General features: G+C 47.0%; 1 protein-coding gene across 1 annotated transcript in view; it reads left to right on the top strand.

The window, feature by feature from the left end:
• Positions 1-1572: 1572 nt before the first annotated feature.
• Positions 1573-16582, top strand: part of DMC1 (DNA meiotic recombinase 1) — a 561673-nt gene continuing 546663 nt past the window's right edge. Inside the window, exons 1-2 of the mRNA XM_068254934.1 lie at positions 1573-1595; positions 2121-2242. Coding sequence (XP_068111035.1) covers positions 1573-1595; positions 2121-2242 — 145 coding nt within the window. The remainder of the gene's footprint in view (positions 1596-2120; positions 2243-16582) is intronic.

Genomic DNA, 16582 nt, shown 5'->3' with positions numbered 1-16582 from the left:
AATTGCCTGGAACCCTAATGATATATGGTGGCTGCTGCAGAGGTGGAGTGTTGCATATAGGTGAGGGGAGCCTTTTGAATGCCCTGCATGCGCATATGATCATTATAACTTGTGGTCCAACATAATCGGTGAGTCGCTCTCCATTAGGTGCTGGTGGTGGGAGTGACATACATTGATATCGCAGCGCTGGTCAAGTCTTGATAACTATGTTCTGAAAGGACATACTCGGCTCGCCTATAATATTGATTACAGCGAAGCAAAAAAGTCGCAATTTTTGGGACTATTTTAGTGTTCTATGAACTGGGAAAGTTTTAGTGACATTTTGACTGGACTGGTTCTGTTTTTGATGACTGGCAGTTTGAAGTAGCTGTACAGTTATCAGAGGTTCACCTTTTTTTTTTTTGGTGCTTAAATAGGTTTAGGAATCAATATTGAACACTTGAGCACAGGGCTGAAACAGCCGCGGCTGTAATTGTTTTTTTTTACTAAATTTAATATACCTAGGAGTCACTTCCTTTATTATGGTCAATTGAGGTCATATGTACAGAGCATACTCGCCAATATGTATGTGGTGGCTTCTTTGAATTCTTTTGATAGCTTTTTAGCCCCCCATGTATCACAGCTATCTTTATCTACCATTCATGCTAAGTTACAATAAATTAACATATCAGCTAAAGCACGGAATAACCTTTCTAGGTGGGCTAAAGATATCCCAGGGGAAAACTTAGAGGAAAAAAATCTGGAAGGCTACAGGGTGGTTCATAAAATAATACCTGGGATGAGCTGGAGGGAATCTCAACTCAAGCTGATCCATAGAGCAAAATATGCGTTCAATATTAAATATATAGTTCAAGTGCGGAGGTGGCACACCTTACCCAAAATGCGGGTGTTATGGCCTGTGGATACTGAGCCCCAGCATCCAAGAATTTAACAGCAAGGTAAAGAAGTCCAGGTCAGCACACCTTTTCAAAATGAAGATTTTTCTCAATTTATTGCTTCACAAGCACGTGAAAACTGACAATTGTTTCGGGGCCACGGCGGGTCCCCTTCTTCAGATAGTGCAAACAAAAAAAATATATTAATTATATATTTATATTAAATATAAATCTCCTCCCCCACATTATTCGCTGAAGTGTCACAATTGCTCCCTGTCGAATGCAGACCTATATCATTGCCTATGGTTGTGCCCAATAATTGGGATGTTATGGCATAATGTGCTTGCTTACATCAAATCTGTATTTAATTCACAGTTGAACCTATATCTGCTATTGCTCTTGTTTAATTATGTTGGCCCATATGCAATTCAATTTTTCACCTGAGTTTTCTCCTAGGTGATATTTTAATCTTGTCAATAAAATGCCTTTTAAACCACCAGCAAGCAAACAAATATTCAAAATAATTCTGATTGTACCTTTTTACCTAATTTTTGGTACTTTTTCCATTGCAAAGTGATAAAAAAAGTTATTATAATTCCAAGATGAAAAATTATATAGAAAACTCAGGTGAAAAAGTGAATTGCATATGGGCCGTTGACTAACTCTCAATCTAGGGGGTTACAAGCCGGTTGTAAGCATGTTCCAAGTAAACTGGCAAATGTAATACTCATTGCCTCTTGCAAAGTGATTTTTAATAAATAGATATATCCCAGTGCTCCTACTGTGTGGGACGTCAAGAAGGAGCTAACTCACCTTTTTTACCAGGATAAATTGGAGGCCATCATTTATAAGGACAAAAAGACCAGCAGTTTCTTTAAAAATGGAAGCTTTTAGTTCTGGCTTCCCATACTGGTAGAGAAATATGTGATCTGATGGAGTACTTCAAATATACTTTTGGAACAGCTTCAGGGAATTTTGGGACAATTGGAAGTATCATAAGTTGTCATACAATTGTTTGAATCCTCAGAGAAGCCAGGTGGGCTGAGGGGAGGGAGGTAGGGACAGGGTATTACTTACCAGCTTTTTAGTTTTACAAAATTGGGCATTGTTCGTGTACAATGTGTGATATAATGACTTGAACCTTTGTTGTAATCATTATATGCCCAGTTTGTACAGTTTGATCTTTTTTTGCATTGCTATGCTGTTGAAAAATAAACATTTGTTTAAAAAAATATATATTTTCAGATATTGCTTCCTTAATGTTCTTAATTCCAGCCGTCCTGATCGTCTCCGAGATATAGCTGACCGATTTGGTGTTGACCATAACGCCATGTTAGACAATGTTTTATATGCCCGAGCATACACAAGTAAGCAATTTCCTGCATCTACTTTGTAAGAGTAACAGTTTATTAGATGTGATAGAAGCTTTGTGTGGAGTTGGGTTTTAAAGTGAACCTGGGATAATCACTACACAAGGATTTATATTTGTCTGGGCAGTCTTCCAGCATCCTGTAGCCCATCTACTCAATCACTGTCTTCCCGATTACCTCTGTTGTCCCACAGTCTGGCCCTGTAAAAACCCCAACTGGCCCAGTTGCAGGCCACTGCACATATGCAGTCCTAGCCGCACGCACCCCCAATTGCGCTGCCATTGCTGGGAGTGCTTGCGCAGTGATGAGGGGGAGGTCACATGCGAAACCGATCATGTGCAGTGGCCCGCAATCTGACTGGGTTTTGGACTCCACTGTGGGAAAATGGAGGGGATGGTGATTGAGCAGACGGACTACAGGGGGCTGTAGGAAGCCCCAGGTAAGTATAAATCTTTGTGTATTCTTTGTCTCGGGTTTTCTTTAATTTTTCACAGGAAATGAATAAATCTTATCAACATGGACCAGGCATCCGTGGTCATTTGGACCCTTGACCCAACGCTGTGTGCCAGAGATGACACCACTTGCCTCTCAACTTCACGGTACAGTTTGGGTATCGCCTTTTTAGAGAAATAATTGCGGCCTGGCATCTTCCACTGCGGTGTCCCAATGGCCACAAATTTACCGAAGGCCTCAGAGTCCACCAGCTGGTATGGTAACAGCTGGCTAGCTAACAGTTCTGCCAAGCCAGCTGTCAGATGTCAGGGCAAGGGAGTGACTGGCAGAAATTGGCTTCTTCCGCTCAAAGTTTTCCTTCACGGGCACCTGGCTGCTGTGGGCAGAGGCGGAGCGGAAGAGGGTGGCTGTGAAGGTGCAAGGGAGAAAGCGGCTGAAGATGCTGCACCTGAAGGAGGAAGAGGAGAAGGAGGTGGCTTTTCTTTTGTGTGCTGCTTTTCCTCTGGTACTCTTCCCATTGCAGTTTGTGCATTTTCTCCATGTGCCTTCGTAGGGCAGTTGTCCCTACGTGGGTGTTGGCCTTTCCATGGCTCAATTTTTGGAGGCAGAGAGAACAGATGGCATTGCTCTGATCTACGGCAGACACACTAAAAAATGTCCAAACCGCTGAGCCCCCCTGGGGTGTGGGCACTATGGTGGCATCAGCAGCTGATGTTGAAGGGCATGTTGGCTGGCTGTCCATAAGTGGCGATACATGGTGCTGGACACTGCCACCAGCTGTTTCTGATGACGAGCTCTCCCTGCTTCTTTCAGGAATTTGTCTCCTCTTACTCCTCTCTGACTCCCCCTCTGAACTGTCCCCCTGTTCATCTCCTCTATTGGGAACATACGTGGCATCCGCATCATCATCATCATCATGATCATCCTGCCCAGCTTCGCTTGCCTCAGACACCTCCAAAACTGCACCAACAGCAGGTACTTCATCCTCCTCCTCCTCACAGTGTCGACTAACGTCCATAGTGTTGCCTAACTCAGACATATGAGGTGGTGTAACTTGCTTAGCGCCTTCATCTGGTTGTAACAATAATGGCTGTGCATCAGTGATTTCCCCACCAAATAACTCCTGCGAACTTTCAAATGTAGTGACTGTGGTACTTGGAGTAGCGCTGGTGGCTGCGGAAGATGAAGTGTTCTGTGTTAAATAGTCAACCACGTCCTGACAATCTTGGGAGTTGATAGGACGTGCCTCCTTCTGAGCACTGTACTTTGGTCCAGGGCCGCACAAAATCACATCAGCACGACCACGCACAGACCTGCCCGGTGGCCTTCCTCTGGGTCTGCCTCTACCTGTTTTGTCCATATTGGGGGGGCGAAGTGGAAGGTATGCACTAACTTGACTAATACAATGTGCAGTCACACAGGTGCAGTTAACAGGTATGCACTGCGTGCACTCACGTGGGTAGGTGGGTACACTGAACAGGTAGGTATATGCAGTGATGGGTATTACAATGTGCACCTGTCACACACAGACAGGTACCGGACAGGCACAGTGACACTGCGTGCGCTCACGTAGGTAGGTGGGTGAACTGAAGTGAACAACAGGTAGTAGGTATATGCAGTGATGGGTATTACAATGTGCACCTGTCACACACAGACAGGTGCCGGACAGGCACAGTGACACTGCGTGCGCTCACGTAGGTAGGTAGGTGCACTGAAGTGAACAACAGATAGTAGGTATATGCAGTGATGGGTATTACAATGTGCACCTGTCACACACACACAGGTACCGGACAGGCATAGTGACCCTGCGTGCGCTCACGTAGGTAGGTGGGTGCACTGAAGTGAACAACAGGTAGTAGGTATATGCAGTGATGGGTATTACAATGTGCACCTGTCACACACAGACAGGTGCTGTACAGGCACAGTAACACTGCGTGCGCTCATGTAGGTATGTAGGTGCACTGAAGTGAACAACAGGTAGTAGGTATATGCAGTGATGGGTATTACAATGTGCACCTGTCACACACACACACAGGTACCAGACAGGCACAGTGGCACTGCGTGCGCTCACGTAGGTAGGTGGGTGCACTGAAGTGAACAACAGGTAGTAGGTATATGCAGTGATGGGTATTACAATGTGCACCTGTCACACACAGACAGGTACCGGACAGGCACAGTGACACTGCGTGCGCTCACGTAGGTAGGTATATGCAGTGATGGGTATTACAATGTGCACCTGTCACACACAGACAGGTACCGGACAGGCACAGTGACACTGCGCTCACGTAGGTAGGTGGGTGCACTGAAGTGAACAACAGGTAGTAGGTATATGCAGTGATGGGTATTACAATGTGCACCTGTCACACACACAGGTACCGGACAGGCACAGTGACACTGCATGCTCTCACGTAGGTAGGTGGGTGCACTGAAGTGAACAACAGGTAGTAGGTATAATATGCAGTGATGGGTATTATAATGTGCACCTGGCACAGCAGTAATTATACCACCAAGGGGCCAAAGGCCAGCTGCGACTGACTGACAGGGCTATATATAATGCAAATGGGCCACAAATAAAAAAAAAAAATCACAAGAACAAGATTAGCTCTCAAAAGAGCTGTTGAGGGGTACTTTTTTAGCAATAAGAATCAGCAAGGAGCGAGCTAACAAGCCTACAAGAGCCTAACTAAGCTTTCCCTAGGTGAGTTTGCACAACAGCTCTCCCTTCTCTAATTAATGCAGGCACACGAGTGAGTGAAAAGCCTGACGCTGCCTGCCTTTTATAATGTGGGGAGTGGCTCCAGGAGGGAGTGTAGCCTGATTGGCTACAATATGCCTGTTGACTGTGATGTAGAGGGATCAAAGTAAACCGCTCTCGTCAAGGTAGTAAATGACCTTAACCTTGCCAAAGCTGAAGGAAACTACTCCATCCTGCTACTGCTTGATCTTTCTTCAGCATTTGATACAGTTGACCATCCCCTCCTCCTTCAAACCCTACAGTCCTTAGGGATTTGTGGCAGAGCCCTTGCCTGGGTATCCTCATACCTCTCTAATCGCCACTTCACCACCTCTTTTAATGGTTCCTCCTCAACTCCCTCACGCCTCTCGGTTGTCGTCCCCCAGGGCTCTGTTCTGGGCCCCCTACTGTTCTCAATTTACATCTCCTCTATCCGCAAAGTCATCTCCTCCCTGGGCTTCAAATACCATCTATATGCCGATGATACCCAAATCTATCTCCACACCCCCAATCTCTCCCCCTCCACCATGGACAAGGTCTCCTCCTGCCTATCAACCATCTCCTCCTGGATGTCAGCTAGGTTCCTGAAACTTAACCTGGATAAAACTGAGCTCATAATTTTCCCGCCCCGCTCTGCACCACCCCTCCCAGATACTCACGTCACTATCAACAGCACTACCATCCACCCTACCTTCCAGGCCCGCTGCCTGGGCGTCAACCTAGACTGTGCCTTCTCCTTCAGCCCACACATCCAAAATGTTACCAGAACCTGCAACTTCCATCTTCGCAACATCTCCAAAATCCACCCCTTTCTCAGCCCGGACACTACCAAGCTTCTCATCCATGCCCTCATCATCTCCCGCCTTGACGACTGCAATGCCTTACTATCTTGCCTCCCCTTAAAAAACATTGAACCTCTTCAATCAGTCATGAATGCAGCAGCTAGACTCATCCATCTTTTCCACCGTTCTGCTTCCACTTCTCCCCTCTGCGAAGCCCTACGCTGGCTCCCTTTCAGCTTCAGGATCAGTTTTAAGGTTTTGTGCCTTACCTACAAATCTGTGCACAAGACCTGCCCAACCTACATTTCTGAGTTCGTCAACATATATATACCTACCCGCCCCCTACGGTCCTCCAGTGATCTCCGCCTGACCTCCCCACGCATCTCTCATTCCCATGCACACTTACAAGACTTCTCAAGAGCTGCGCCCACCCTATGGAACTCCCTTCCACTGCCCCTCACACTCGCTCCTTCCTTCAACACCTTCAAGCAAGCCCTCAAAACACATTTCTTTAAATTGGCCTACCCCACATATACCACACTCTAACTCTCTCAGTCAATCACCTTTTCCACAGTCCTACCTTATGTGCCCCCCCCCCCCCTCCCTTTAGATTGTAAGCTTTAGCAGGGCCTCCCCCTCCCTTAGTGTGTCCTTCTTAATTTTTCTACCCCAGCAATGACACCCTTCTCATGGACTAATTCGGACTTGTTTTGCCGGTCTCTGTAAAGCGCATTTATACCCCGCTGCATGTATAACCTTGTGCTATGCTGTATAACTGTTTGCTACCTCTCTGTCTGTCACTCCTTGTTGCAATGTATGTATCCCTATTTATTGTCCTATCACTGCGTAATATGTTGGTGCTTTATAAATACAATAAATAATAATAATAAAGTTGACCATCATGATGCACATGGGGGCGAACTGAACTTCCGGAAAAGTTTGCGGTTCTCCGCGATCACGAACCCCGGAAGTTCGCCTAGAACCGTTCGCCGCCGAACCGTTCAGGCCATCTCTATTTGGAACCTCATTTTCCCCTCATATATACTTCAGCATTTCATGTTGCTAATATGCTTCTCACCAAATGAACGGACACTCCTGCTCACTCCTCTGGTTACCGCCAGATACTCCAGATACTGTCCTTTATGTCCCAATGTTTCTCTCACCCCAGAACATACCTTATATCCATTGTATATGTGAATATCTATGATACCTCGATATTTTTCTGTACAATGATATATTACATGATTTCTCATACCGATTTTATTATGCTGTTCATAATGGATAATGTTTCACCCTACGTGGGCTATGTGCAGTGTTACTGTCACGGGCTACACAGAAATGAGCATGTGAACGAGGGCTAGAAAGCAATCTGTTTTAATATTTTGCAAGACCACCACCAAACTCCAGACTCTGTGTTGCCCGTGACATGTTGAGATAAATCTAGATAGGCTTTATGAGGTATATTGTGATATTGAATGTATTTAACATACTCTATTTTTCTGATCTGTTGCTGCTGCCCAATCAACAGTTACAGTGGCTTACAAAAGTATTCGGCCCCCTTGAAGGCCGAATAGTAAAAAAGGCCGAATAGTAAAAAAAGTATTCAGCCCCCTTGTACTGCCACAAACATGAATCAATTTTATTGGAATTCCATGTGAAAGACCAATACAAAGTGGTGTACACGTGAGAAGTGGCACGAAAATCATACATGATTCCAAACATTTTTTAAAAATCAATAACTGCAAAGTGGGGTGTGCGCAATTATTCAGCCCCCTTTAGTCTGAGTGCAGTCAGTTGCCCATAGACATTGCCTGATGAGTGCTAATGACTAAATAGTGTGCACCTGTGTGTAATCTAATGTCAGTATAAATACAGCTGCTCTATGACGGCCTCAGAGGTTGTCTAAGAGAATATTGGGAGCAACAACACCATAAAGTCCAAAGAACACACCAGACAGGTCAGGGATAAAGTTACTGAGAAATTTAACCACTTCAGCCTACAGCTTCGAAAATCTTATGCATCCGAGCAATGTTCACCTCCCATTCATTCGCTAATAACTTTATCGCTACTTATCAAAATTAATTGATCTATATCTCGTTTTTTCCGCCACTAATTAGGCTTTCTTTAGGTAGTACATTTTGCTAAGAGCCACTTTACTGTAAATACATTTTAACAGGAAGATTAAGATAGAAATGGAAAAAAATCATTATTTCTCAGTTTTTGGCCATTATAGTTTAAAATTAATACATGCTACAGTAATTAAAACCCATGCATTTTATGTGCCCATTTGTCCCGCTTATTACACCATTTAAATTACGTCCCTATCACAATTTATGGCGCCGATATTTTATTTAGAAATAAAGGTGCATTTTTTCAATTTGTGTCCATTACTATTTACAAGCTTATAATTTTAAAAAAATTAATAAGATACTCTCTTGACATGTATATTTAAAAAGTTCAGACCCTTAGGTAACTATTTATGTAGTTTTTTTTTTTAATTGTAATTTTTTTTATTTTTTTTTTTAATACAAAAATGTATTTGGGTAATTTTAGTTTGGGAGGTAAATAGCCAATTTTAGATGTAATATAATGTATTTTTTATTCAATACAGGTATGTGGGTGCAGTTTACTATTTGGCCACAAGATGGCCACATTCAAAAAATTCCTGGATGCGAACAATGTCGCATCTAGGAACTAAAATGAAGAGAAGAAGTTTCCTGGGGGCAGAAATACCACACTCTCTGATGAGAAAGCGTCTGTATTTCTGCCGGGGACTTAGATCGGTGAATGGGAATTATATTCCCATTCACTGATCGGGGGGGCAGCGGGAGGCAGCGGGAGCGCACGCGGGCGCGCGCCCGATCGCGCGCACCACACGGCTGCAGCACCACTGCCTATCTGGACGGATATATGCGTCCAGATATGGCGAAGTGGTTAAAGCAGGCTTAGTTACATAGTTACCTTGGTTGAAAAAAGACATACGTCCATCGAGCTCAACCAGTACAAAGTACAACACCAGCCTGCTCCCTCACATATCCCTGTTGATCCAGAGTAGTGTTGGGCGAACAGTGTTCGCCACTGTTCGGGTTCTGCAGAACATCACCCTGTTCCGGTGATGTTCGAGTTCGGCCGAACACCTGATGGTGCTCGGCCAAACCGTTCGGCCACATGGCCGAACTAAGAGCGCATGGCCGAACGTTCGGCTAGCGCTGTGATTGGCCGAACGGGTCACGTGGTTCGGACCCCGAACGCGCTCTGATTGGCCGAACGGGTCACGTGGTTCGGCCCGAACGCGCTCTGATTGGCCGAACGGTCACGTGGTTCGGGTAAATAAATACCCAAACCACGTCATATCTCCGCCATTTGTCTGTGGGTTTAGCTTTGGGTAGGCAGGCAGGGTAGTTCGCGCTCCAGCCACGCTAGCCAGGGTCCCCCCAGTCATTGTGTGTCGCTGCTGGGAACAGTAGTACACCGCTCGCTCAGCCACACTATATAGCATTGTGTGTACTGCCACTGTGTACCTCGCTCAGCCACGCTATATATAGCATTGTTTACTGCCACTGTGTGTACACGGCTCAGCCAGACTATATAGCATTGTGTGTACTGCCACTCTGTGTACACCGCTCAGCCAGACTATATAGCATTGTTTACTGCCACTCTGTGTACACCGCTCAGCCAGACTATATAGCATTGTGTGTACTGCCACTCTGTGTACACCGCTCAGCCAGACTATATAGCATTGTGTGTACTGCTACTCTGTGTACACCGCTCAGCCAGACTATATAGCATTGTGTGTACTGCCACTGTGTGTACACCGCTCAGCCAGACTATATAGCATTGTGTGTACTGCCACTGTGTGTACACCGCTCAGCCAGACTATATAGCATTGTTTACTGCTATACTACTGTTCCCAAGACAAGACAAATAACATTTATATTGCGCTTTTCTCCTTGCGGACTCAAAGCGCCAGAGCAGAGCAGCAGCCACTAGGGCGCGCTCTATTGGCAGTAGCAGTGTAAGGGAGACTTGCCAAAGGTCTCCTACTGAATTAGTGCTGGCTTACTGAACAGGCAGAGCCGAGATTCGAACCCTGGTCTCCTGTGTCAGAGGCAGAGCCCTTAACCATTACACCATCAGCCAACTGCCAATGTTATATGCTACAGAGGCGGAGCCCTTAACCATTACACCATCAGCCAACTGCCAATGCTATATAGCATTGTTTACTGCCACTGTGTGTACACGGCTCAGCCAGACTATATAGCATTGTGTGTACTGCCACTCTGTGTACACCGCTCAGCCAGACTATATAGCATTGTGTGTACTGCCACTGTGTGTACACCGCTCAGCCAGACTATATAGCATTGTTTACTGCCACTCTGTGTACACCGCTCAGCCAGATTATATAGCATTGTTTACTGCCACTCTGTGTACACCGCTCAGCCAGACTATATAGCATTGTGTGTACTGCCACTCTGTGTACACCGCTCAGCCAGACTATATAGCATTGTGTGTACTGCCACTGTGTGTACACCGCTCAGCCAGACAATATAGCATTGTTTACTGCCACTCTGTGTACACCGCTCAGCCAGACTATATAGCATTGTTTACTGCCACTCTGTGTACACCGCTCAGCCAGATTATATAGCATTGTTTACTGCCACTCTGTGTACACCGCTCAGCCAGACTATATAGCATTGTGTGTACTGCCACTCTGTGTACACCGCTCAGCCAGACTATATAGCATTGTGTGTACTGCCACTGTGTGTACACCGCTCAGCCAGACTATATAGCATTGTTTACTGCCACTCTGTGTACACCGCTCAGCCAGACTATATAGCATTGTGTTTACTGCCACTCTGTGTCTGCTGGGAACAGTAGTACACCGCTCACCCGCCACTGTATAGCATTGTGCTCTGTGTCGCTGCTGGCAATAGTGGTACACCGCTCACCCACCACTGTATAGCATTTCTGTACTGCCACTGTACTGCTGCCAGTCAGCGTGTACTTTAAGGATAAGTGAAATGAGGAAGAAATCCGGTGAAAGAGGGAGGGGCAAGGGAAGAGGTGTTTCCCCTGACGGTTCACGTACAGGCCACAGGGGAGCACCCAAGAAAACCCACTCAATACCGCCCATGTTGTCCAGGACAACAACCCTCACAGATCCAAAAGAACAGGACCAGATAATTACTTGGATGACCTCTTAAGCGTCCAGCAGTGGGTTAAGCAGCACCAGCACATCACGCACGAGGTCCGAGTCCTCAGCCAGTTACAAGGAGCCAGTGGGCACAAAGCTGACACAACCGGCAGCGACACCACGCACACAACTGCCAGATAACCAGTCCGATGAATTACCTCAGGACACAATGGGGTATTCACAGGAGCTATTCCCAGGCCAACAAACTTCCACCTTTGAAAGGTCAATGGAGGAACAGCCAGAAATGTTGTGCCCGGATTCACAACCATTAACTGTGGGAAATGCACCGGGCACTGAAATACAACAAGGCGAGTCCGAGGACTTTGAAACCCAAATCCCAGAGCAAGTTGGGCAGGAGGGGTTGCAATTGCAGGAGGTCGGCCGAGAAGCTCTGGAAGACGACGTTGGAGTGAGCTGCGCAGAGGTTGTTCTGGGGAGCTCTACTCCACGGCAGCGGCCCCCCACAATGGCATATGACGAGTTTGAGGAGATGGAAGAGGAGGGTATGGACAATGTAGACATAGACCCAGATTTTGTTTGTGAACGAGAACATCGCCGTCGTAGCAGCAGCACAGATGAGTCTGTTGAAGAACCCACTGCTGCACGAGTTCGCCTTGTGCCACAAGGAAGCCGGCGCGAAATTTCAGGCACCACAAGTGTGGAAGTTCCTTTGAGAGGCAAAAGAGGCGCAAACAGAAATCGCCAGCAAGGCAGGTGCTCCAAAGTCTGGGCTTTCTTTGAAGACTGCACTGAGGATGTTACCATGGCGATTTGCAAGGTGTGCAAGACCCGCCTGAGCAGGGGGAAAAGTATTAACAACCTCTCCACCACCAGCATGAGCCGCCACATGCTATCCAAACATCCCACTCTGTGGGCAAACTCGACAGGACAGGGTACCAGCAACACTGCCTCCCTTGGGTTCACCAGACTCACCACCAGACCCGCCTCAGCAGCAGCAGTAGCCCAGCCATTGCGTGGTTCACAACATTCACAAACATCAGACGACGCTGACACTGTCACTTTCCGGAGTAGTGCTCTTGAGGTCTCCCAGTCTTCATCAAACACAACAACCAACAGCCCTTCAGTGTGCAGCCCTACGGTTCACTTGTCTGTCTCGGAGATGTTTGAGCGCAAGAGGAAATTGCCAGCAAATGACCCCCGGGCCGTGGCAGTAAGAGCCAGCATAGCCAAGCTTCTAGCCTGCGAAATGCTGCCATATCGAGTGGTGGAGACAAACAGCTTCAAGGGCATGATGTCAGTGGCCATCCCACGTTACGTGGTTCCCAGCCGCTACCACTTTGTGCGCTCTGCAGTGCCTGAGTTGCATGAGCACGTGGTCAGCAAAATAACCCGAAGCTTGAAGAATGCCGTTGCCTGCAAGGTTCACCTCACCACTGACACCTGGACGAGTGCGTTCGGCCAGGGTCGATACATCTCCCTTACCGCACACTGGGTGAACCTTGTGGAGCCTGGCAGCGATTCCTCACCTGCTACGGTGCGGGTGTTGCCCACGCCGCAAACAGCTGCACCGCCGTCCCTCCCACTGGATAACAACAGCAGCAGCTACCTCTCTGACTCCTTCTCCTCCAACGCATCTCAAAGCTGTACCTCATCCGGAAACGCGAACCCAGCACCAGCAGCAGTAGGATCGTGGAAGCAGTGCAGCACAGCTGTTGGCATGCGTCAGCAAGCGTTGCTGAAGCTGATCTGCCTTGGGGATAAGCAGCACACAGGGGAGGAAATTTAGAGGGGAATAAAGGAACAGACGGATTTGTGGCTGGCACCGCTGGACCTGAAACCGGGCATGGTTGTGTGTGATAATGGGAGTAATCTCATTCGCGCTTTAAGGTTGGCTAAGCTGACACACATCCCTTGCCTGGCGCACGTGATGAACTTAGTAGTTCAGCGGTTCCTGAAGACATACCCAGGCGTGGCCGATCTTCTGTTGAAGGTGCAACGAGTGGCCAAACATTGTAGAAATTCAAGTACTGCTTCGGGGGCACTCGCCAAGATGCAGGAGCGCTTCAATCTCCCCCACCATCGCTTGCTGTGTGATGTCCCAACGCGCTGGAATTCTACGCTGCACATGCTAGCCCGCTTTTGCGAGCAGAAGAGTGCAGTGGTCCAGTACATGACGGCGCAGTACCGAGGCGCATCCGGCCAGCTGCCAAGCTTCTGTGGATCCGATTGGGCCAACATGTTGGACCTCTGCCAAGTCCTCCAAAATTTTGAGCAATCCACGTTGCTTGTGAGCAGTGACAACTCTTCAGTCAGCATTACCATACCACTGCTGTGTTTACTGAAGAGGTCAATGTTGAAAATCAAGGAAACAGCTGTCATGATGCAACTGGGGGAATCTGAAGGAGAAAACGATCAGCGTGATGGTACCAACATCAGGCCATCCGCCTCAGGAAACGCTGGCCCCAGCAGCTATGACGAAGAAGAGGAGGAGGAACAGCTGGAGTTGGAGCAGGAATTTCCTGCCACCACTGACGAGGGCCAGAGCGGAGCACGTTGGACTTCCACAATTCAGCGCGAATGGTCAGCAGAAGCAGACCAGGAAGAAGGTGACGACTATGATGCATCACAACAACTATCACAACGCTCACAAGAGGATGATGAGGATTCTGGTAGGACTCTGGCACACATGGCTCAATTCATGCTAGACTGCATTGAACGCGACCCACGCATTGTGCGCATTCTGGACAACACCAATTACTGGGTTTATACCCTTCTGGATCCACGGTACAAACACAATGTTCCAAAACTGCTTGAAGAAAGAGTCAGACAGGTCAAAATGGAAGAATACCAGCAGGCCCTTGTGGAGACTTTAGAGAGGAGATTGACATCCTCACCCTCCTCTAGCCAGTTGTACGCCGACAGACTGACTTCCGCAAACCCAGAACGACCAGGAGGGCAGCAAACAACACAAGCCGCAGCTAGTGCCCAAAAGGGAATGGTATCGGCAGTGTCCTTGGAGTGGGAAAATTTTCTGACACCCATGCAGCAGCAGCCCACTGAACAGCAAGCGTGCAGATCCACCTCCAACACCGATCGCCTGGAGAAGATGGTCAAGGACTACATGTCAGATGGCGTAGCTGTGTCTAACAATCCATCTGCACCCTTCAACTATTGGGTATCGAAGCTAGACACCTGGCACGAACTGGCAATGTACGCAATAGAGGTGCTGGCTTGCCCGGCAGCCAGCGTTATGTCGGAACGCTGTTTCAGTGCTGCCGGAGGCATCGTCACAGATCGGCGTATCCGCCTCTCCACAGAAAATGCAGACCGTCTGACTCAAATTAAAATGAATCAATCCTGGATTGGAAACGACTATGCAACACTCCAGGACCCCAACCAAGTAACATGACCAATGAACATCTGGGATGGTTTAGCGTTTCCGGTCCCTGTTTATTGAACCTCTCATCTGTATTACATTTATGACTGCATGGCGGCAAAAAGCATTGCTGCTATATCCGCACGCTTTTTGTCCTCATGCAAGGCCTGGGTTGTTGTGTCTCAAAAAGCGTGGCCTTTTCCTCCTGCGCCTCCTCCTGTTCCATCACGTGTGCTGCTGCTGCTGCTGCTGGGTTAGCGTTACCGGTCCCTGTTTATGGAACCTCTTCTCTTTATTACATTTATGACTGCATGGCGGTAAAAAGCATGTTACCTGTGCAAAGAAACATGACATTTTCAGCATTTAAAAGACAGTTTTTCCTTTGAAACTTTACAATCAATTTTCTCAAAAACTATAAGCTCTTTCAAATATTTTTTTTCCTCTTGTACCCACTCCCAAGGTGCACATACCCTGCTAATTTGGGGTATGTAGCATGCAAGGAAGCTTTACAAAGCACGAAAGTTCGGGTCCCCATTGACTTCCATTATGTTCGGAGTTCGGCGCAAACACCCGAACATCGCGGCGATGTTCGGCGAACGTTCTCGAACCCGAACATCTAGGTGTTCGCTCAACACTAATCCAGAGGAAGGCGAAAAAACCCTTACAAGGCATGGTCCAATTAGCCCCAAAAGGGAAAAATTCCTTCCCGACTCCAGATGGCAATCAGATAAAATCCCTGGATCAACATCATTAGGCATTACCTAGTAATTGTAGCCATCGATGTCTTTCAATGCAAGGAAAGCATCTAAGCCCCCTTTAAATGCAGGTATAGAGTTTGCCATAACGACTTCCTCTGGCAATGCATTCCACATCTTAATCACTCTTACTGTAAAGAACCCTTTCCTAAATAAATGGCTAAAACGTTTTTCCTCCATGCGCAGATCATGTCCTCTAGTCCTTTGAGAAGGCCTAGGGACAAAAAGCTCATCCGCCAAGCTATTATATTGCCCTCTGATGTATTTATGCATGTTAATTAGATCCCCTCTAAGGCGTCTTTTCTCTAGACTAAATAAACCCAGTTTATCTAACCTTTCTTGATAAGTGAGACCTTAAATCCCACGTATCAATTTTGTTGCTCGTCTCTGCACCTGCTCTAAAACTGCAATATCTTTTTTGTAATGTGGTGCCGAGAACTGGATTCCATATTCCAGATGTGGCCTTACTAGGGAGTTAAACAGGGGCAATATTATGCTAACATCTTGAGTTTTTATTTCCCTTTTAATGCATCCCAAAATTTTGTTAGCTTTAGCTGCAGCTGCTTGGCATTGAGTGCGATTTTTTAACTTGTTGTCGATGAGTACTCCTAAGTCCTTCTCCATGTTTGATGTCCCCAACTGTATCCCATTTATTTTGTATGGTGCTAGACCATTAGTACGTTTCCAAAGCCTTGAACAACCCACGGAGCACTGTTCAAGCGATCATTCAGAAATGGAAGGAGTATGGCACAACTGTAAACCTACCAAGACAAGGCCGTCCACCTAAACTCACAGGTCAAACAAGGAGAGCGCTGATCAGAAATACAGTCAAGACGCCCATGGTGCCTCTGGACGAGCTGCAGAGATCTACAGCTCAGGTGGGGGAATCTGTCCATAGGACAACTATTAGTCATGCACTGCACAAAGTTGGCCTTTATGGAAGAGTGGCAAGAACAAAGCCATTGTGAACAGAAAAGCATAGGAAATCCCGTTTGCAGTTTGCCACAAGCCATGTGGGGGACACAGCAAACATGTGGAAAAAGGTGCTCTGGTCAGATGAGACCAAAATGGAACTTTTTGGC

This window comes from Hyperolius riggenbachi, chromosome 9 (genome assembly GCF_040937935.1).
Source record: "Hyperolius riggenbachi isolate aHypRig1 chromosome 9, aHypRig1.pri, whole genome shotgun sequence".
Taxonomy (NCBI): Eukaryota; Metazoa; Chordata; class Amphibia; order Anura; family Hyperoliidae; genus Hyperolius; species Hyperolius riggenbachi.
The sequence above is the reverse complement of the archived record's forward strand: the minus strand, read 5'-3'. Positions and strand labels throughout refer to the sequence as shown.